Source organism: Physeter macrocephalus, chromosome 10 (assembly GCF_002837175.3).
Source record: "Physeter macrocephalus isolate SW-GA chromosome 10, ASM283717v5, whole genome shotgun sequence".
NCBI classification, from domain to species: domain Eukaryota; kingdom Metazoa; phylum Chordata; class Mammalia; order Artiodactyla; family Physeteridae; genus Physeter; species Physeter macrocephalus.
Genome location: NC_041223.1, coordinates 85,803,834 through 85,826,979, shown reverse-complemented (window position 1 = coordinate 85,826,979; position 23,146 = coordinate 85,803,834). Strand labels below are relative to the sequence as shown.

The 23,146-nt window shown below is 35.0% G+C and overlaps 1 protein-coding gene across 8 annotated transcripts in view; it reads right to left on the bottom strand.

Moving 5' to 3' along the window:
- The window catches only part of SENP6 (SUMO specific peptidase 6), a 109,240-nt gene that overhangs the window by 30,241 nt on the left and 55,853 nt on the right, over positions 1-23,146 (bottom strand). For all 8 annotated transcript variants that reach the window (XM_028494710.2, XM_024132957.3, XM_024132958.3 and 5 more), the window contains 3 exons: positions 11,057-11,205; positions 6,716-7,100; positions 2,174-2,409 (listed from right to left, as the gene is read on the bottom strand). In XM_028494710.2, coding sequence (XP_028350511.1) covers positions 2,174-2,409; positions 6,716-7,100; positions 11,057-11,205 — 770 coding nt within the window. The remainder of the gene's footprint in view (positions 1-2,173; positions 2,410-6,715; positions 7,101-11,056; positions 11,206-23,146) is intronic.

Below are 23,146 nucleotides of genomic sequence, written 5' to 3'. Positions count from 1 at the left end.
CGATGCAGGGGATACAGGTTTGTGCCCCGGTCAGGGAGGATCCCACATGCCGCGGAGCGGCTGGGCCCGTGAGCCGTGGCCGCTGAGCCTGCGCGTCCGGAGCCTGTGCTCCGCAACGGGAGAGGGCCACAACAGTCAGAGGCCCGCGTACCGCAAAAAAAAAAAAAAAAGGAAAAAAATGTCCACTGCACAGAAATAGTCACTATTCCCATTATCCCTCTAGAGACATTTCTGTGATCTATGTCACAGGAAAAAATATGTATTAAAACAAAATGTGATACACACACATTTATTTCTGTAAATTGCTTTTTCAGGCTTATTAACAGATTTATCATGAATATTTTCCCAGGTTATTAACAGAAACCTATTAGAGCGGTTTGAAAACTTTTTTAAGCTTTAGAATTATTTCTTCAAAGGAGACGTTATTTAGCTCAATAATAAGTTAGATAATTTAAGAGCTGCTCCAACTGAATCCACAGTGGAGAGACCGAGTCTAGAACTTGGGCAATCCACATCCTCCCAAGGGGCCTGTAAACTGGCACAGAGGAACCCGTACTATTCAGTGTGTCAGTGTAAAAACTGCTCACAAATTCATGGAAATCCATGTTTATTTAACTGAGCCCTCCTATGCTGGACATCTGAGTTCTTTCTGACCTTTCCCCATGACACAATATTCTCTGGCAAGCATTTTTGCAGCTAAATCCTGGAATATACGATTATCACCAAATTGCCCGCCAGCATAGTTATACCAATTTACACAGCCAATATTCCATTCCTCCAAACACTAGCCAAGAAGAAATACTACTATAGTTTAAATTTTTCAGCCATCTAACACTTAAAATATATTTTATCTTAATTTCTTTTTTAGTACTTTACTTAAAAAAAAAAAACAAACTCTATTCATACCCTTTACTCATTTTTCTATGGCTTGCTTCTATTTCTTGATTTTTAAGAAACTAAAAATATACAAAGGACCAACTCATACTTTGTCACATACTTCACTATTTTTTCCCATTTGCATTTCCTATCAAACTCTGTGGATGGTGTTTTGGTTCATTGTTCTGTACTTTCCATTAAATCAAATATATTCATCTCTTATTATTTTTGCTTGTACTGAAATGTTTGGAACGGCATTCCCCAAGATTATATTAAAAATATCAATCTATATTTTTTTCTATAATTTTTTCGATAATTTTAACTATATTTTATTATAGCTATTTTGTTTTTCATTTCTTACAGTTCCCATCTTCATCAAATATGTATGGTTCCATATTTTTATCGATAACTTCTAGAATTCCTGACATATGTACATACACATATAATTTTTTAACATACAAGTTTTTTAAAGTTATTTTTACAAAAATAAGAAAATATGCACATATTTCTGCATCTTGGTATTCTCACTAAGCAGGGCCATGTAGAAATCCTAAAAGTCATTGATATAGCTCTGATTTTTATTGTCAGAGGCTGCATAACAGTCCATGGTATAGATATACCATAGTTTCTTCAGCCATTTCTATATTAATGGGCAATGATTAAGTTTGCTAATAATCATATTTATACATACAGTCTAAGCACTGGAGGTAGAGGATTCCTTTGAGATTGAGTCTAGGGAATGAATTACTTGGTCATTCAGTATACCTTTTAAATATTTTAGTAGATGTTTTACATTGCTTTCCCAAAAGGCCATAACAACTCAGTTTTTTTTCATCAGCATATAAGGAAAGTCCCCTTTGCCTTGGATTCTTGCCAGTAGTCTATAGACATAATTTCTGTTATCCTTTGCCATCTGAGTATTTTTAAAATTTTATACAGTAAAATATAAAATAAAACATAGTAAAACCACAATATTATGGTAAAATACACCCAAGTTAAAATGACCTTTTCCTGCCCACTAGATTATACAAGTATATTTACACTTACATTTCACTTACTATAAGGGTGATGTTGTTTCTTGTTGAACTTTTTACACTTTAGGCCTTTAATTTAACTGAAATTTATTTTTGTATATGTTTTAATGTTCTTTCAAATAATCTTCCAAGTGTTATTTTAAGTCCTACTTCATGACTAATTCATTCTTCTCCTAAGATACTGACAAATTGTCCTCCCCCCCAAGTATTTACATACCAAAGGAGATTTAATCTGAATAAATGTCAATAAATGTGAAAAGTACCTGGTCTTTCATTCTTGCTTTTCTTGGCAAGGTAACTGTACTTAATTCTGAATCTGCTGGAATGCTTCTTAGTTCACGCTCTACTCTACAGGTGTTTTCATTTAGTGCTGCTTCTACTTTTCCAGTGGAGGGTGCCGGGGAAGAACACGCTGAATCAGCAGGTTGAGGAGAGATGCTTTCTCTTCTGTTAGTCCTATCACTGTCGTCATCATCATCATCATCACTGGACAAAATGACTACAAAGAAAATGTTAAATACTTCAGATATTTCATTCCTGTCAGTTAAAAATGTAAATACATGAACAAAGTGGGAAATATACCAAATTTGCTTTCGATCTCCTCCAGATCTGAGATTAATAAAAATGAAGATATAATTCATTCTATCTGATGAAAAGTTAAATTTGGAGAACAATTAGAACTGACATTTTTTTAAACAACATACAAATGTAAAATTGATTCTATAGTCCATCACAATCACCCACACAGAAACATAACACAAGTTACAGCAAAAATTAAATGTTTATCAGTAGGTTTATTTCAGAGTTCCAGAAAGTCTTAGGTATGAAGATAATTTGCATATCAATTATTCACAAAATAGCACGCATGTTAAATGTGTGTAAAATTGCACGTGACCAAATAATTTTATCTCACACAAAGAATCACTAACATCACAACTGGTCTTTGGGAGAACCTGGACCAGTACCTAATGCTCAATAAATCTTGTTTAGTAAATGAACGTGGGCAAGACATTATATTAAGGTAATTTGCTCTTCTACCATGTACTCATTATTGAATCTTATCAAACTCATCTCTATATCGTAATTGCACAGAGCCAGCATACTGCACTTGAGTCAAATCCTAACTCCTTACCCTGGTTCATAAATTTACGTAATCTGGCCCTACCCTACTTTCTCATACTACTCCATTTTTCCCTCTTTATGTTCCAGGTATACCGGCATTTTTTCTGTTCCTCAAACGCCACCACCAGCTTGTTCCTGTCTGACTGTAATTCCCCTAACACTTTTTTGCATTTTGGTCATCAAATATTAGCTTAAATATCACTTTTTGATCGACCCCCCAGTCTAAAGTAGCACACAGGTACTTATTCACATCAACTAATTTAAATTTCTGTTGTCTTTTGTTGTGGGTGTTTACTTGCTCATCTGTCTCTCCCCACTAATGTAAACTGTAAAAGAGCAAAAATAGTGCCTTGCTTACTGCTATATTCCCAGCATCTAAAACTGCTTGGCAAAGAAAGTCATGTATTGAACAATGTATAAACTTGTACAAGCAATTTTCTTTTTCCATATCATATGCATAAATGCTTAGTTAATATTTTTTGAGTCATATACAAGTCCCAGAGAGGCATCACCCCTAGCATCACACCATTCATCTTTTTTATTTTGCTATCCAGTCTCAGGAGCAAATGCTAAAGTTGATCTTTTTCAGAACTGGTATTTTATTAACACAAAATCTAACAGGCCAGATTAGAAGGTCCAAGCCGATTTACACACACTTGAAAATTAGGGTCTTGCCACTTACTAGCTATTTGCATCAGTTCTGGCAAGCATTTTTGTGACACTTGTCACTTTCTATTTCCTGGAACTGCTTCACTTTTCCACATAGAGTTTATCACTACTTGAGACATTGTACATTTTATTTATTATTTGACCACCAAGGACAGAATAAAAGCTTCGTAATAATCAAGTATTTTAATAGGAATACAAATTTAAGAATGATAAAGTATATAAAGAGACTTTGCAACCAGAAAAATCTGTTTTTTAAAATCTACACTCCAACAGCCCGTATGTATATAATATTGAGAAGCCTTAAGACTACGCTTAAGCCTAGGTTGCCTCATTTATAAAATAGGGTTACATTAGTAACTACTTCACAGGATTGTAAAAACCAAATTAAATTGGTTAGTATGTAAGCTTTTATTACAACATAGGGCCAATAAGCATGTAATAAATATCTTAAAACAGAGGAGATTTTTTCATATACTTTAATGAGAAATACAGTTTTTATTTTTTTGAGCAGGGGAGGGAAGCAAATTTAAGCTTTATGGTTTTAATTCATAGTTGATATGGTTCTAGATAAAGCTCTAAATGGTAAACTGTTTAAGGCACCTCAGAACCACATGGATTTATTTTGTTTTTTTACTTATCAACTTAGCCTTACTAACTTCCAGTTGCCCTCATCCTGGAAATCTCCTCAGGACATTGAGTTTCCAGTATAAGGTTTGGCTCAGAATAATACCCAGGAACTGCCTAATAAGTTAGAGTTTTATTTATATCTTACATTAACACGTAAAAACCTCACCATTAGTAAAGATTTAAATGATATTAACATTTAATATTGCATTGGTATAACACTAAAATGTATCATAAAATATTAAAATATCAGCATCCTCATAACATCATAACAGAGTGTTGGCTGGACAGCTGTCATACAGTAATTCCTTTTCAAACAAAGCTCTTTTGGAAAATAACCTAATGTACTGGTATGCGTTAAGGTTTTTACACTGAATTGAATTAAGATAGAATTTGACATATTTCTGAGGTTGAAAAAATTCTTGATTGTATCCATTTTATAAGGTAACCAAATGGGGAGCTTTTTTCTTTGTGAGGGAGTAGGGGGATATCATTATGAACTAATTTTGATAAATTCGACATATTTCAATACATAGTAGTTATGATTTCTTTTGTGATCCAAGCAGTCTCATTCTTCGTCAGTGGGAGCCCTTTCATTTAGGCTCCTGTGTGCTTTTGACATGACCACAGTTGATTGTGACTGTTTCCATGCTTTCTGATATGACTCGATGATTGAGATTTATCTCATACATCTGTGTTCCAAACCTGGAGTCAGCCATTTCTCTGAGACGCTCTGATTATTTTTAGTGGAAAATGGTATTCAAAAACACAAATATGGAAACTAGGGTTGCTTGTTTCTATACAAGGGTCGCTTACTGTTTCTAGGCATTTTTTTCCTTTTTTTTTTCTTTTTTTTTGTGGTACGCGGGCCTCTCACTGTTGTGGCCCTTTCCCGTTGCGGAGCACAGGCTCCGGACGCACAGGCTCAGCGGCCATGGCTCACGGGCCCAGCCGCTCCGCGGCACGTGGGATCTTCCCGGACCGGGGCACAAACCTGTGTCCCCTGCATTGGCAGGCACACTCTCAACCGCTGCGCCACCAGGGAAGCCCTCTAGGCATTTTTTATGGATAAAACTAAAAAATATTTTCTATTTAATAGAAAATATATAATAAGTTCCAGTATTATCTCCAATTCAAATTTAAAGTTACAGTTATTTTTACTTCTTTGATTTTGCTTTTGTATCCCTTTTCTATAACACTGAAAATCTTGGTTTCTGGAGACAATGACATAATTGCTTGTTTGTTTTATCAATATGTGTTTAAAAATAGCAATACTAATATTATTAATAATAATGTTACTGAATACAGTCAGGATTTCTTTGGAGTTCTGTTTCAACATTAGGGATGTATAGCCACAATATTAATTTAATGTAAATTAATTTGAAATAATTCTGTGTGTTCAAGCCACCAACTAGATATATAATTAAGTTCATTTGTTTCATTTTGTTTTTGATTTTATTGTTGTTTTAAATCTCCAACTTAATTTTGTTTTATAATCATGTAAAACATTTACATGGTTCCAAAGTCAAATCTATAAAACAAGGTATATTTGGAGAAATCTAGCATCTATCCCTAACTCCTACACTGTTTCCTACCCTTCCAACTAACTTCTTTTTAAAATTAGCTTTTGACATATCTTTTCATTAAAAAAAACCAAACCTATATTCTCCCACCCTTCATAAATAAAGAGTAGCATAGTATAAGCTCTGATCTGCACCTTGCTTTATTCACTTGATTACAGATCTTGGAAATCACTTTACACGATATTAAATAAGATCTTTCTTCCCCCTTGTACAGCTACGTACACTATAGTTGATTCAACCGGTTCATGATTGTTTCCAATCTTGTGCCATTTGTTACAAAAAGGACTGCATTTCATATACATACACATATGTACATGTGACTAAAGATAGGAAAAAAGATTTAGGAGATGAACAAAAGTAGTACGATGGGAACGAATTTTCAGAGTCCCTTCTTTTGTCAAAGGCTCTACTGAGCTATGCTAGGCACTTCATGTTATTTTTAAATTTACTCCCTCAAGAACCCTATCAGGCAGGAAATATATCCACATAGATCAGAGAGATTAAATTAACCAGGTCAAAGTTACAAAATGGGGCATAACTGGCACTTGACCTAAGACTAGGGCCAAGGTCTGTGTCTTTTTTTTTTTTTTTAAACTATTTAAGATGGATGGGATAAGAACAAAGTCAGCTACATTTTCCAACTACATGGACAGTTTTAATAATCTACCCAAAAACCATGTCACAGAACTGACACAAGAAGACACCTTTTAAAACTACACTTCGGAAATATGCTCATGCTCACATTAAAAATATATGTGAAAAGTAACGGATTGATATCAGCAATACTAAAGGGAGTAAAATACTTACTTGGATCATTTAGGTCTGACAGGCTTGTTTTTCTTTCTTTCAGGTTTGTGATTTTGGCTACTTTTGCCCTAGGTAAAATGACTTTCCCATTAGTCTGTAAATAATTCTGTCCACTATCATCACAATTCACAATAATATCAATTGGAACCTTTCCCACACTGTTGCCATAAAACTTCTTGGCTGGTAATGTTGTGTTTTGTGACTTCTGTCCTCCAGAATTCTGATGAATTGATGTTCTTAATAATCCAGTAGATTCATTCAAAGTTACAGCTTGTCTGCAATTTCTTTGCGAATCCTTAGTAAAAGGAATACCACAACTTTGGCATTTGGTCTGATTTTCTTTTTCTTTTCCACATTTTGGACAATATCCACACTGTTTAGAAACCTTAAATTCCAAAAAATAAAAAATAAGGAAAGAAACAAAAGACTTTGGCATTTTATTTCCACATCATGGAACAACAACAACAGCAATCTCAAAATTGAATCTCCTACTTCCCATTATCATCACTGTGGCTACCACAAACCCTGAATGTTACTTGAGATTTAGCATCAGAATGCTGGAAGGAATTTCCAAACCATCGAGTCCAGCAGTCTTCAAATTGGACTATGTATATTCCTCAAGGGTTACATAAAGATTTTCTAAGGCATACAGGACATATATAATCTCAAGGGAATCAACATCTAGATCCTCAATTCACACATGTAACCTTTCCAAAAACTGATTTGATTATGCTTCTCATGTCAAAGCATCACCTGCCACAATTGTTCTTCTCATACTTAAAAGCAAAAAAAAAAAGAACACTAAACCCATCTTCCATTTGAAATATTACAAGGGTGCACTGCCTTGGGGTATAAAAATCACTGAACCAAGCAGAAGGAGAATTTTAAATGTTGGAAAAATGAATCAATTCTAAGTTCTGATTAACAAAAACTTTTACAAGATAATTTACTTCTAAGACAGTACTTCAAAAATATTTTAAGGAAGGCCTAATCTAGGCCTCTTACAATTGTGATATCATTAAAAAATGTTTTTTGACAGTAGAGTGTCATGTAATTTTGAAGCATGTAACACAGAAGGAGTTCAAGGTATTTGGTGATATTACTGTAATAAAACTCTTTCCATACTCATGTACCTATTTATGTGAACAAGGTTCTGTAGCACTTATGTCTATAAGAAGGAAAATAAATATACAAATAATGCAAATGGTTGACCACATCCTACTGCACCAGAAAGGGAAACCCATAAACAATAGAGCAGTCCCTACCTACATACTACCCTCTAATCCTCTAAAAAAATATCTAAACCCCATTATTTTCATGATGAGCACAGACATATTTCCACCTCTAGCTAGGCTTAAAAAATATCGTGGTACACTCAAAAAAGTTTAAATACATTCATTTATGTGGGAGCTAGACCCCCATTTGCCACAGTGGGAATCAGCTATATATGAGCTAACTCTGCCTTTTAAGAATCGAGGATATGATCAAGCTGGGTTCGGACTGTCTCCAATACTTTATTGTCTATAATAAAGGACATATTTCAGTAAAAAGAACCCCATGGAAAAGCAATACTTTCACATATTTCCTTTTATAAAATTGATACAGAAACAGAAAAAGCACTTCTCTACTATTAAAATTTTTAATATTAAAATACAGAAGGAAATATATCATGAGCTATTATCATATGCCTTCCATCAGCTAAGAAACACATATCTTAGAACTGTTTGCAACAATTAGGAGTAAAATGCAGATCAGCTGAACCAAACATGATATTAAATCTTTCATGATAAAAACTAGAGATTAAGAATTTTATCAACCTAGTGACCTAAAAACTAGAATCTCAACAATGCTCAATTACTTTTAGTAAAGTAGTAAATTTTCCTAACAATTGTATGTTAAGTATGTTTGGGAAACAAAGATTAATTAAAGTGTCATTTCCCCCCTTTTGGTCAGTGGAAGACTTAAAAAATAAAATAAATCCAAATTACATATCACATAGTATCTGCCAGTCTCTACACATTAATTATAACCAACTATACTTAATAAGAAAGAGCCTGACTTTGATGAGACACCACTGAGATAATGTCATACTGTGTAAATATTCTGAACTTTTTATAGTCTCATTAAATACCAAAGACCTTGTTTTCTTACAAGCAGTACATAGTGTGAAATTTCACAGACTACACATGGAAAGAAAAACCGCTAATCTTATTCAAGAATTTAAAGTTACGTAGAGGATGGCTCCAATCTATTCTTTATCTCCACTAAGAAAAGAATAAGTGGCATGGGAGTAAACATAAAAAGAAAGAAAATATATATTAGATGTTAAAAAAAAATTCTGAGGTTTTTAGCTTGCATGCCTAATGGAGGAAGGATGATGTGTTTGGGAAGGAGCTTTCTTCCTCTCTCCTCCTTTCCCTGGGTCAAGCAGTGGGCCAAGCACTGTGGGGGAGGCCAGTATGTCCCAAGCCGACCTTAGGCTGCCATGCCAGAGGACTGGGCATACAAAAAGCAACGGAGCAAATAAGTAAATACACTGGAGATGATGGGAGACAGGTTTCTCACTGTCAGAGAAGGGAGTTACAAACATGCAACATACAAAAGGCTAAAGTAAACACTGTGGTGTTGGACTAGAAATGAATTGTCAATGTAAACTCATAGATTTTAATAAGTACTGAATATTAACACATACGCACACAAATATTTCCTAGTTCAGTCACTGAGAAGGCCTATAAATGTGACACCCAGTAGCAAGGAGCACAACTATTGCCCAAATATCTTCCCTCCACTTCTAGAAACAATGGCTCCTTGGGAGAAATGCATAACTCTAGAGCTGATGCAGAGAAAATACAAAGAAGTCTAGACCATCTGGTTATACCATAAAGTATTCAAATAATGATGGGAATATGTCAAAAAGATACAGTAGCCAGCTTGAAGAACTTTCCATGGGCCAAGTCTGGGACAATTTGAGCATCAAAATGAAAAATGATAGTTATGGAGTATAACCGTTTTGAGTAAAATAAGAATCTATGTGTCTATGCTGATGAAAATAGAAAAATATATAAGTAAACGTGGGATAAGAAAAAACTCTTATTAATAAATGAGTATAGGGACTTTCCTGGTGGCGCAGTGGTTAAGAATCCATCTATCAATGCAGGGGACCCAGGTTCAAGCTCTGGTCTGGGAAGATCCCACATGCCACGGAGCAACCAAGCCCGTACGCCACAACTACTGAGCCCATGATCTAGAGCTGGCGAGCCACAATTACTGAGCCCGTGCTGCAACTACTGAAGCCCGCGTGCCTACAGCCCGTGCTCCGCAACAGGAGAAGCCATGGCAATGAGAAGCCCACTCGCCACAACTAGAGAAAGCCCACACACGGCAACAAAGTCCCAACGCAGCCAAAATAAAATACTAAAATATCTGGAAAAGTCTAGAAGAGTACATCTTAAGATAAAAGTGAGCAATGTGAAAATTAACATTATATGTTTCCTGATATGATGCAGTAAGATCATAGCATTACTTCTGAGGGTTCTTGAAAAATGTATAAATCATGATGAACCATTGGACAAACCCAACTTGAGGTACAAAGTAAGAGGCCTATATTCCTTACAAATATCAAGGTTATTAATGAGAAGGGAATATCAAGGAATTATTCCAGATTAAAGAAGACTGAAGATCATGACAACTAAATGTACATGATCCTGAACTGGATCCTGTTCCCATAAAGGACACTGGTTAGGGAAAATCTGAATGATGTCTGTGGATTAAGTGATAATTTTGGATCCACGTTAATTAAAAATTTTTGACAGTTGTACTCTGGTTATATAGGAGAATTTTTTTTTTTTTTTAAGGAAACACACACTACAGTATTATGTAGTAAATGGGCATTCTGCCTTACTTATACTCAAATGGTACAGAAAAATACACACACACACACACACACACACACACACACACACACACACACACACAAAGGAAAGGCAGAGTGAGGGAGAACAATAAAGCAAATGTGGAAAACTGGGGAATTAAATGGAAGAATATGTGGATACTTATCATTTTTTCTATAAATTTAAACTTATTTCTAAAAACTTCTGATTGAGAGCAATCATTTGAAGTATGCTGCAGGGAGGTACTCACAAATTCTTTTCAGAAAGTTCTATATTCTGGATTTTTGATAATTGTAAAATGATCTAATGAAGGCAGAAAAGTGTGCCTAAATAACTTTTCTAGTTCTCTTCTAGTCCTATTCGAAAGGTCACCTAGAATTTAATAAATACTAAAAATAATATTAATAAAAATACCAATTGATTAGCAACAAAGAATAATTTCTCTACCCACCTCTAAATCAGTTAAACATTTTTTGGAAGCAGGAGACAGAGAAGGTGGGGTAGACGGATATGTACTACTGTGACGTTTCTGTGCAACCTTCCTTTTAATTTCAGATTCCAGGTGTGATTCAGACTCTTCTGTTTTTTTCATTATACGATCTAAAGGAAGGGGGAAAAAAAAGTACTGAAATTAAACTTTATAAATTCCTCATGATCTTTTGCTATGAAAAAAAGACTACCTTATATTATCAAATTATGTTTTAGTTAAAATAAACTAATGTTTCAATATGTACAATAATGAAAAACAGAACTTTAGGTCAGAGCCAGTGGCCATCTCCTGGTTGCTCTTGCCTATTCTTTACCAGGATCTCTCTGCCAGCCCCCAAACTGTGGACCATTTTCATCAAGTGTACCAATATTCTCTTCAGCTTATTCTGTGCAACTAAGGCAGAAAAGCTCTTCCTACACTGAATCTCTCTCTCTCTCTCTCTCTCCCTCTCTCACACACACACACACACACACACACACACACACACACAATTTTTTTCCCCCTAAGTTGGTTACTCTTCTTATTGGTAATGAGAAAAATCTGAATTCAAACATTGGGTACAACTGTTTAGATAAAGGAAACTAAACTAATTCTCAATTTAATGGTTTTTTAAATTCAAGACACACAAAAGAGAATTTTCTTCATTATTTTTCCATGTAAATTCAATCATTTTCATTTCTAATTAATTCATAATTCAAATTTTTAAATGATTTAACGAACTCCAAACAGAACAATTTAACATTTATTACAATCTGACTTCATCAGCAAAGAAAACTGAACATATGTTTCTAAAACAAAAGTTAATGGATCTACAAACTAAAATGCTCTACCTGCATAATTCCTCTCTCTCTCTCTCACACACACACACACACACACACACACACACACACAATTTTTTTCCCCCTAAGTTGGTTACTCTTCTTATTGGTAATGAGAAAAATCTGAATTCAAACATTGGGTACAACTGTTTAGATAAAGGAAACTAAACTAATTCTCAATTTAATGGTTTTTTAAATTCAAGACACACAAAAGAGAATTTTCTTCATTATTTTTCCATGTAAATTCAATCATTTTCATTTCTAATTAATTCATAATTCAAATTTTTAAATGATTTAACGAACTCCAAACAGAACAATTTAACATTTATTACAATCTGACTTCATCAGCAAAGAAAACTGAACATATGTTTCTAAAACAAAAGTTAATGGATCTACAAACTAAAATGCTCTACCTGCATAATTCCAAGTTTGTTAAATACTTACGTTTTCCTATCTTTTACATCCTCTTATCTTTTGATTTTTTTTAAATAAGGAGATTATCTACACATAAAAATAAGCGTTATCTTTCTGAGCGTGGTATACAATACTGTCTTAAGAAACCCATGGGGCTTCCCTGGTGGCGCAGTGGTTGAGAATCCGCCTGCTGATGCAGGGGACACGGGTTCGTGCCCCGGTTCGGGAAGATTCCACATGCCACGGAGCGGCTGGGCCCGTGAGCCATGGCCACTGAGCCTGCGCATCCGGAGCCTGTGCTCCGCAACGGGAGAGGCCACAACAGTGAGAGGCCCGCCTACCACAAAAAAAAAAAAGAAACCCATGCAATTACTCTGGTTTAGTGCAATCACAGAGTCCCAGTAAGTGACTCCACCTTCTCATCCATTGTCCAGTCTGAACACCTTTATTTTCCTGGACACCAAAGCTAGAAATCTGAGTAAGCGTTGACTTGTCCTTGTGTCTCCTTTCTCACAGTCAAGTGAATTCTACTAATAGCTCTTGAACTCATTCCTTCCTCTCCAACTCCACTGCCACTATATTTCAGATGCTTAACTCCTACCTAAACTGATCTCCCTCACTCCAATTTTGTTTGCGTCAAATCCTTCTCCCCTACTGCCAAGGTCATCTTTCAAATACGATTCTACCATTCTAATGCTTAAAATCTTTCAATGATTCCATTAGCTAAGGAAAAAAGTCTAAACCCCGTATCTTGCCAAGCAGAAGGCTGCACTGATGTTCCAGTCTTAATTCCAAAAAAACTATACCTCAAATAAGTGCATTTCTCCAGGACGTTTTCTCTTTCACCCTCTTATATATATGCTGTTCTCTTCACAAGCAAAGACCTCCCTATTTATCTAGTAAAAATCAAACTATTCTTTGTTAAGAAGCTACCTCTATCCCACACTAAGCATGATGAAGCAAATACTCAGAGCTTCCACAGCACTTTATCCATACTTCTATTAGTACTCATTTTATTTTAAGCTAATTATTTGCACGGATCTGTTTCCTCCCATTATACTGTGAGCTCTGGAAAAGCAGAAATCATGTTTTAGTCACCTGTTTTCTCAGAGTTTAGGAACTGCACAAGGCAGGGGTTCAAAAAATGTTTACTGGATTAATGAATCACATCAGAAAAGACTATATGACACATTCAAAAAAGATGAAATCACATGGTTGAAAGGAAGGGATGTTAGTACTATGTCACCTCGGAAAATGTCTTAACTCTGTCACACAGAGAAACTGATACAGTCGCAGATCTAGAAACATAAGGATTCAGCCAGGGAAAGGAAAGGAAAGCTGCTCCCAAGAACACCTGAGGTTACAGAGCAGCTGCTCCAGTCAAAGCATCTAGCTGTTAGCTATAGTCCTATGAAGGCTAATTTACTTTGTTAGATGGATTAGATATAAAAAGCAGTTTCCATACAAATGAGTATTAAAGAACTAGAACGTGGCACTAAGTAAAAAAGGAGGCAGACAAGATTTAGAATTCAGAAAATACACACAACAGTTATCTGGAATACACAACCAATTATTGGCATAATTTAATTTACAGAGACGGCTGTCTTAAAACACGGGTTTTTTTTTTCTCCTCCAACTTTTCTTGGTCTTGCTAATTAAATTTTTGTACGTACACAAAAGAGCTTTTTCCTTTTAAACGTATTTTAGGAATCTTTGTAATCCCCACAATATCACTGCAAATCATTTTGCCTGAGTATGTCTCTATATCAGTTTCCTGCCAGACCCTACTCAGAGACTGCCATTTTAAAAACAATTATCATTTCAATCCTGATCATTTACTCACACTCTTCTCTCCACTACAGCTATCTCATCATGTCTATGTCACATTTTTCTCTATCTCTTAACACAATTAACAAGGGGGGAAACAAGGGGTCCAAGCCTCGAGAGAAACTGAAAATTTTTACTGATAATAGAGAAAAATGTTATTTATATGTACCACATCTTCTTTATCTATTCCTCTCTCAATGGACATTTAGGTTGCTTCCACGTCCTGGCTATTGTAAACAGCGCTGCAATGAACATTAGGGTACACATATCTTTTCGAATTATGGTTTTCTGAGGGTATATGCCCAGGAGTGGGATTGCTGGATCACATGGTAGCTCTATTTTTAGTTTTTTAAGAAATCTCCATACTGTTCTCCACAGTGGCTATACTAATTTACATTCCCACCAACAGTGTAGAAAGGTTTCTTTTTCTTCACACCCTCTCCAGCATTTATTGTTTGTAGATTTTTTTTTGAAGCTGGCCATTGTGACCTGTGTGTTTCTCTAATAATTAGTGATGTTGAGCATCTTTTCGTGTACTTTTTGGCCATCTGTATGTTTTGGTCTTCTTCGGAGAAATGTCTATTTACATATTCTGCCCATTTTCTGATTGGGTTGTTTGGTTTTTTGTTACTGAGCTGCATGAGCTGTCTGTATATTTTGGAGATTAATCCCTTGTTGGTCGCTTCATTGGCAAATATTTTCTCCCATTCTGTGGGTTATCTTTTCGTTTTGTTTATTGTTTCCTTTGCTGTGCAAAAGCTTTTAAGTTTAATTAGTTCCCATTTGTTTATTTTTGTTTTTGTTTTCATTACTTTAGGAGGTGGATCGAAAAAGATCTTGCTGTGATTTACGGCAGAGAGTGTTCTCCCTATGTTTTCCTCAAAGAGTTTTATAGTACCCAGCCTTACATTTAGGTCTTTAATGCATTTTGAGTTTATTTTTGTGTATGGTGTTAAAGAATGTTCCAATTTCATTTTTTTACATGTAGCTGTCCAGTTTTCCTAGCACCATTTATTGAAAGAGACTTGTCTTTCCTCCACTGTATAGTCTTGCCTCCTTTGTTGTAGATTGACCGTAGGTGAGCGGATTTATCTCTGGGCTTTCTATCCTGTTCCATCGATCTATATATCTGTTTTTGTGCCAGTACAATACTGCTTTGATGACTGCAGCTTTGTAGGATAGTCTGAAGTCAGCGAGCCTGATTCCTCCAGCTCCGTTTTTCTTTCTCAAGATTGCCCTGACCATTCAGGTTCTTTTGTGCCTCCATACAAATTTTAAGATTTTTTTGTTCTAGTTTTGTGAAAAATGCCACTGGTAATTTGACAGGGATTGCATGAATCTGTAGTTTGCCTTGGGTAGTATAGTCAGTTTTGACAACAATGATTCTTCCAATCCAAGAACATGGTATATCTTTCCATCTGTTTGTGTCATCTTCCATTTCTTTCATCAGCGTCTTATAGTTTTTGGAGTACAGGCCTTTTGTCTCCTTAGGTAGGTTTATTCCTAGGTATTTTATTCTTTTTGATGCAATGGTAAATGAGACTGTTTCTTTACTTTCTCTTTCTGATCTTTCATTGTTAGTGTATAGAAATGCAACAGATTTCTGTGTATTAATTTTGTATGCTGTAACTTAACCAAATTCATTAATGAGCTCTAGTAGTTTTTTGTAGCATCTTTAGGATTTTCTATGTATAGATACATGCACTCCAATGTTGATAGCAGCACTATTTACAATAGCCAAGACATGGAAGCAACCTAAGTGTCTATCGACAGATGAACAGATAAAGGAGATGTGGTACATATATACAATGGAATATTACTCAGCCATAAAAAAAGAATGAAATAATGTTATTTGCAGCAACATGGATGGACCTAGATATTGTCATATTGAGTGAAGTAAGTCAGTCACAGAAAGACAAATCTCATATGATAACGCTTATATGTGGAATCTAAAAAGATGGTACAGATGAACTTATTTACAAAACAGAAATAGAGTCACAGATATAGAAAACAACCTTATGGTTACTAGGGGGGCAGGGGAAGGGTTAAATTGGGAGATTGGGACTGACAAATATACCCTACTATACACAAAATAGATAACAAAAAACAAACAAACAAAAAACCAAAAAAACCACAGAACCAATACACAAACTACCCAAAGAGCTAATGTTAAATAAGCTAATACTATGAATTGGCTCAATAATTACTTTGAGAAAATTAATTTTGAGAAATCAGGTAAAAAGGAAATTACTTTCCCAACTTAAAGGTTTATATCCCCTAAGATGGCATTTTAAATATTGCCTTCAACGTTGTACTTAATCCTCATTTATGGCCTAAAAATCCCAACCCTGTAATCATTTCGTGGGCTCAATTAAATAACATTCTAGCAATCAGTAATCTCAGATTTTTGCACCTGAACCTCACCTGAAAATATAAAATGTTCATACTGAACACCTAATGTTCATATGTTCCCCCAAAGCTTATTTTGCAACAGTTTATATATACTAGTATACCCTCTTCATTGAATTTACATCTGTAATATGGAAACTCTTCTGTATCACTGTGTTGTTACAAAATGATTTTAGGAGGTTTTTAGATTTTTAAGAAAATAAATTTTGGCACCAAAAACGTAAAAAAAAAAAAAGATAATAGAGAAAAACGATTTTAAAATCTTGACCTCCTAAATCAAGATTATATATAAGGAACTAAAGGAAAGAGACAGAAAATGCAAAGAATATTATAAGAATGCACAGAGTGAGTAAACAGGAGGTCAACCTGTAGAGCGGAGAGGATAACCAAAGAGGAACAAAAGATTTTTCTCCAGTATGGACTCTCTGATGAATGAGAACATGTGAATTCTGACTGAAGCCCTTCCCACACTGTTCACATGTATAGGGTTTCTCTGCAGTATGTCCTCTTCGGTGAGTGTGAAGTTTGGAACTCTTGCTGAAGGCCTTCCCACATTCCTGACAAGTATAGGGCTTCTCCCCCGTACGGACCCTCTGATGAATGTGAAGAGCTGAGCTGTGACTAAAGTCCTTCCCACAGCCGTCACATTTGTTAAGGCATCTCTCCTGTACGCACCCTCTGATGGATCTGAAGATTGGAGTGCTGGGTAAAGCCCTTACCACAGTCATCACATTTATAGGACTTTTTTCCCGTGTGGACTAACTGATGAATTCGAAGATTTGAACTCTGACTGAAGCCCTTACCACACTCATCACACTTATATGGTTTTTCTCCTGTGTGGATTCTCTGATGAACATAAGTATTGAACTCCGACTAAAACGCTTACCACACTGATCACACTTAAAAGGCTTCTCTCCTATGTGAAGTCTCTGGTGAATGTGAAGTAATGAATTTCTACTGAGGTCCTTATCAAAAAAAAAATGCAAAGAGTGACATTAATTAGACGTTTTAAGATGAAACTTCTGAAACCAACGTGATGTGGAAGTATGGCAAATGACTGACAGTGTATGGGAAACTAGAGTAGATCTACAAAGAGACAATAAGCATAAATAAGTTAATGTCAATGTCAGGATTAAGAAATTCCTTTGGGATTCTATCTTCCATGGAAAGAGAAAAACATTTGAGAAGATTATGACAATTCATGTGAAAATTAACTAGCTTCAAATTATAGCCAGAAACATAATATGGCAAAAGATTTAAAACTTGACTGGTCCAGGAATGGCAAATGCCTAACAAGAGGCTCATGGAAGTTTTAGCAGCTAACTGATCATGGAAGTCATTTTTGCTAAACTGTGCCAAACCCTCAACAAAGTACTCCAGGGAGGTACTTGAGATGAAGCCTATGTGACACTCTTGCTTTCACTGAATGCCCCCTTCTGGGGATGAGAAGGTGAATACTGAGTGTTTACCCAAGACCACACAAAACAAACACCAAGATTAACACGAGACACCATAAAGCTCCTGGCAGAGAACACAGGCAAAGCATTCTCTGACATAAATAGTACCAATGTTTTCTTAGGTCAGTCTCCCAAAGCAATAGAAGTAAAAGCAAAAAGAAACAAATGGGACCTAATCAAACTTATAAGCTTTTGCACAGCAAAGGAAACCATCAACAAAACAAAAAGACAACCTATGGACTGGGAGAAAATATTTTCAAATGATGCGACCGACAAGGGCTTAATTTCCAAAATATACAAACAGCGCATATGACTCAATAATGAAAAAAACCAAACAATCCAATCAAAAAACAGGCAGAAGACATAGACATTTCTCCAAAGAAGATATACAGATGGCCAAGAGGCACATGAAAAGATGCTCAACATCACGAATTATCAGAGAAATGGAAATCAAAACTACAATGAGGAATCACTGTACACCAGTCAGAATGGCCATCATTAAAAAGTCCACAAACAATAAATGCTGGAGAGGGTGTGGAGAAAAGGGAACCCTCCTTCACTGTTGGTGGGAATATAAATTGGTGCAGCCACTATGGAGAACAGTATGGAGGTTCCTTAAAAAACTAAAAATAGAATTACCATATGACCCAGCAATCCCATTCCTGGGCATATATCCAGAGGAAACTCTCATTCAAAAAGATACACACACCCCAATGTTCACAGCACCACTATTGACAACAGCCAAGACACGGAAGCAACCTAAATGTCCATCAACAGATAAATGTATAAAGAAGATTGATATGTGTGTATACATACACACACACACACACACACACACACACACACACACACACACAATGGACTACTACTACTTCCCCATAAAAAAGAATGAAATAACCCCATTCGCAGTAACATGGATGAACCTAGAGATTATCATACTTAGTAAGATAAAGAAAAGACAAATATCGTAAGATATCACTTATATATGTGGAATTTAAAATATGATACAAATGCACTTATTTAAAAAACAAAACAGAAACAGACTCACAGACATAGAAAACAAATTTATGGTTACCAAAGAGGAAAGTGGGGAAGGGATAAATTAGGAGTTTGGGATTAGCAGATATAAACTACTATATATAAAACAGATAAACAACAAGACAAGGTCCTATTGCAGGGCACAGAGAACTATATTCAACATCTTATAATAACCTATAATGGAAAAAATATGAAAAAGAATATATATTTATAACTGAATCACTTTGCTGTACACCAGACACTAACACCACAGTTGTAAATCAACTATATACTTCAATGAAGAAAAAAAAGACTGGGATATTTCCTGCTGGATTTTCTAGCCCAATGTCTTTTTAACATACCACACTATTTCCAGATACGCAGAAAAGGTAAGAATATGGAAGATATTATGAGACAAGTAAAAGTGATTAATAGGTTGGATCTTTAGAATAAATTTTAAAACCTAAACTTAAAAAAAAATGTCCTCCATAAAAAGAACATTTATAGTAGCTTTACTCATAATCTTAAAACAAACAAACAAAAAACCCCTGGAAACAACTCAGGTATCCATCATCAAGAGAATGATAAACTAACTGGTACAGCCATACAATGGAACACTAAAGTAACAAATTACTAATGCATGCAACAACATGGGTGAATCTCAAAAAAACTATCCAGAGTGAAAAGAAGACTTACAACAAAGAGTACACATTGTATTATTCCACTTATATGAAAATAGTTACCTTTGAGGGGACAGGGATGAGGAGTAACTGAAAGGAACATGAGGGAACTTTCTGCAGTGATGATATCTTTGTACTATGTCTTCCCAGGGCTTTGGGTTAGTAAGGTATGTGTACTTGTCAAAATGTATTTAACTGTACACTTACGACTTGTGTATTTCATTGTATGTAAATTTTATTTCAAAAGAGAAAAAGAAAACTAAAACATATATTGAACTCTAGATAATGATATGCCTGCTGAAGTGTTTAGGAGTAAACTGTACTGGTGTCTGTAACTTACTCTAAAATGGAATGGAAAAAAAATGAGTTTATATATAAATGGATGATTAGATACACAGATATGTGATAAAGTTAAGTATAGAAAAGTGTTAACTGTAGACTCTATGCAGTAGATATATGTGTATTCACTGTGAAAGTCTTTTAACTTTTTGGTATCTTTGAAAATTTTCATAATAGAAATCAGAGGTGGGGTGGGGCAAGGACAGCCCTTAACTTTTTTGTTTGAAAATTTAGTTGTGATATAACTAATCTGCTGGAAACTATATACCTCAAGATAGTTAGAACACAAACAACTATCTTTATTATGGTTATTTATTTGCTTTTATTTTTATCGTCTGTCAAAAGAGAGAGACTAATTAGAAAAACAGCTGGTTTTCTCCATCATGTAGCTGTTACTATGACTAGTTTTCAGTATAGAATAAAATGGCAGTCATATATCACATTCTCATTACAACCTCCTTAAAAATCACTTTTGTCTATGCTAAATATGTGATAAACAGGCAAAGGAGACAACAGGCAGACATGAATAAAAGAAGAAATCCAAATGGCCACTGAACACATAAAATGCTTCATCAGTAATGAGGAAATTAAAAAAAACCCCAAATACTACTTCCCTATCAGCCTGGCAAAGCCTGAAGGATGGTAATATCTAATGTTGCTGAGGAGCATATGAGAAAACAGGCACACTCAGATCCTGCTTGCTGGGAGCTGACACCCTTTACAGAAAGCATTTTGGCAGTAATATATCAAAAGTCTTTAAAATGTGCATAAACTTCGTCCTTAAGATTTTATTTCTAGGGATTTGATCTAAGGAAATAATAGATAAAATACATAATATGAGCTAAATTATTAATAATATATATAATATCAAAACATTAAAAACCTAAATTATGGTACAGAAATATAGTGGGTCACTATGCATTCATGAAAAAAATGACCACAGAGACTTGGCTTATATTAACTTGTAAAGTCCACTATATGTAAATTCATCTATTTGATTCTTAAACTTCCTTTAATTGTGTTTTTCATTCGGTTTTCCTCTGATATTCCAATATCTTTTAATGAGAGTATAGAAACCGGATAATAACGTAACAAAGTAAAAAGCCAAGTTACAGAACAGTAAACATAGTATAAACGCATTAAAAAAAAAAGGGTATATATGCATAGAAGTCTAGCAAGTTATATGTTAAGGTACCAAGAGAAGATAGACTGGTTAAGAGTGAGGGGATATTTTTCTTCTGCACATGAGTTAAACAGTGCTAAGTCAGGTGATTTAGGTTGAAGTCATAATGTAATTACATTAAGAATATAATTAAATGTTCACTCAGAGACAGTATATAACGTCTATTAATTCTCTGACAAGAATATAAAGAACAGACTGGAAAACAAAAAGGAAGTTTAAGAAACAAAAGAAACAATAGAGAAAAAAATAAGAGATCTTAATTTATAGTTATATGTTGTTATTTTACATGCTTAGAAAAAATATAAAAAGAACACCAAACAAAAAAGCAATAGGATATCTGATCTGTCCAAAAATTATACTTAATAGTTTACAAGCTTTAATTTAATCCTAGAGAACTACTTATCAATGCTTGTTAGCTTAGTGCTAATAAATGGCTCTAATTCACATTGTGCCTCTTAAATGCAAAATAAAGGAGAAAAACAATAATAAAGGAAATTACTTTAAGTGTTAAGAGCTATAAAAAGACAGTGATTTCTTTTTAGGAGAAAATTATTCCAGGTGATACGCCAGAAACTACTGATCCTGGGGTTTGAAATCTCACCATTTTAAAAACTATCTCCAAAGGAAATCCTAAAATAAAATGCAATCTTTATGCAACAATATATGCAATATTGTTTTAGCACTGTCATTCATACTATACCCAAGTATACATGTACCTACCTAACACAAAAGCAGCTATAGTTTACAAGTTAAATATACCAATATCCCTTTCCCAAAGTTTACAAATATTACCTGTCCACACGATATGTATGTGTATGTATATATTTTGGGTTGGCCAAAAAGTTCGTTCATTTTTTCCATAAGATGCCTCTAGTAGTGCTTAGTTGTCTTTAAATTCATTTGAAACAATTTTGTTAGACTGTGTTGTGACAGTTGTCATATCAGTGTGCATTTAAAAAAAAACATCAAAATCGGTGAATTTTTGTGTAGCCATTTTAATACTGAAGATGGAAGAAAAAAGCAACATTTTTGGCACATTATGCTTTATTATTTCAAGAAAGGTTAAAAACGCAAATGAAAAGCAAAAAAAAAGATTTGTGCAATGTATGGAGAAGGTGCTGCGATTGATCGAATGTGTCAAAAGTGGTTTGTGAAGTTTCGTGCTGGAGATTTGCTGGATGATGCTCCATGGTCGGGTAGACCAGCTGAAGTTGATAGCAATCAAGTTGAGACATTAATTGAGAACAATCAACATTATACCACGTGGGAGATAGCCGACGTACTCAAAATATCCAAATAAAGAGTTGAAAATCACTGGCACCAGCTTGGTTATGTTAATTGCTTTGATGTTTGGGATCCACAGAAGTTAAGCGGAAGAAACCTTGAGCGTATTTCTGCATACGAGTCTCTTCTAAAATGTAACGAAAACGTTCCATTTTTAAAACAAATTGTGACGCGCTGTGAAAAGTGGATACTGTACACTAATGTGGAACAGAAGAGATCGTGGGGCAAGTGAAATGAACCACCACCAACCACATCAAAGGCCGGTCTTCATCCAAAGAAGGTGATGTTCTGTATATGGCGGGATTGGAAGGGAGTCCTCTATTATGGGCTCCTTCCGGAAAACCGAACGATTAATTCTAACAAGTACTGTTCCCAGTTAGATCAACTGAAAGCAGCACTCGACGACAAGCATCTGGAATTAGTCAACAGAAAATGCATGATCTTCCATCAGGATAACGCAAGACCGCATGTTCCTCTGATGACCAGGCAAAAGCTGTTACAGCTTGGCTGGGAAGTTCTGATTCATCCGCCGTATTCACCAGACATTGCACCTTTGTATTTACATTTATTTTGGCCTTTACAAAATTCTCTTAATGGAAAAAATTTCCATTCTCCAGAAGACT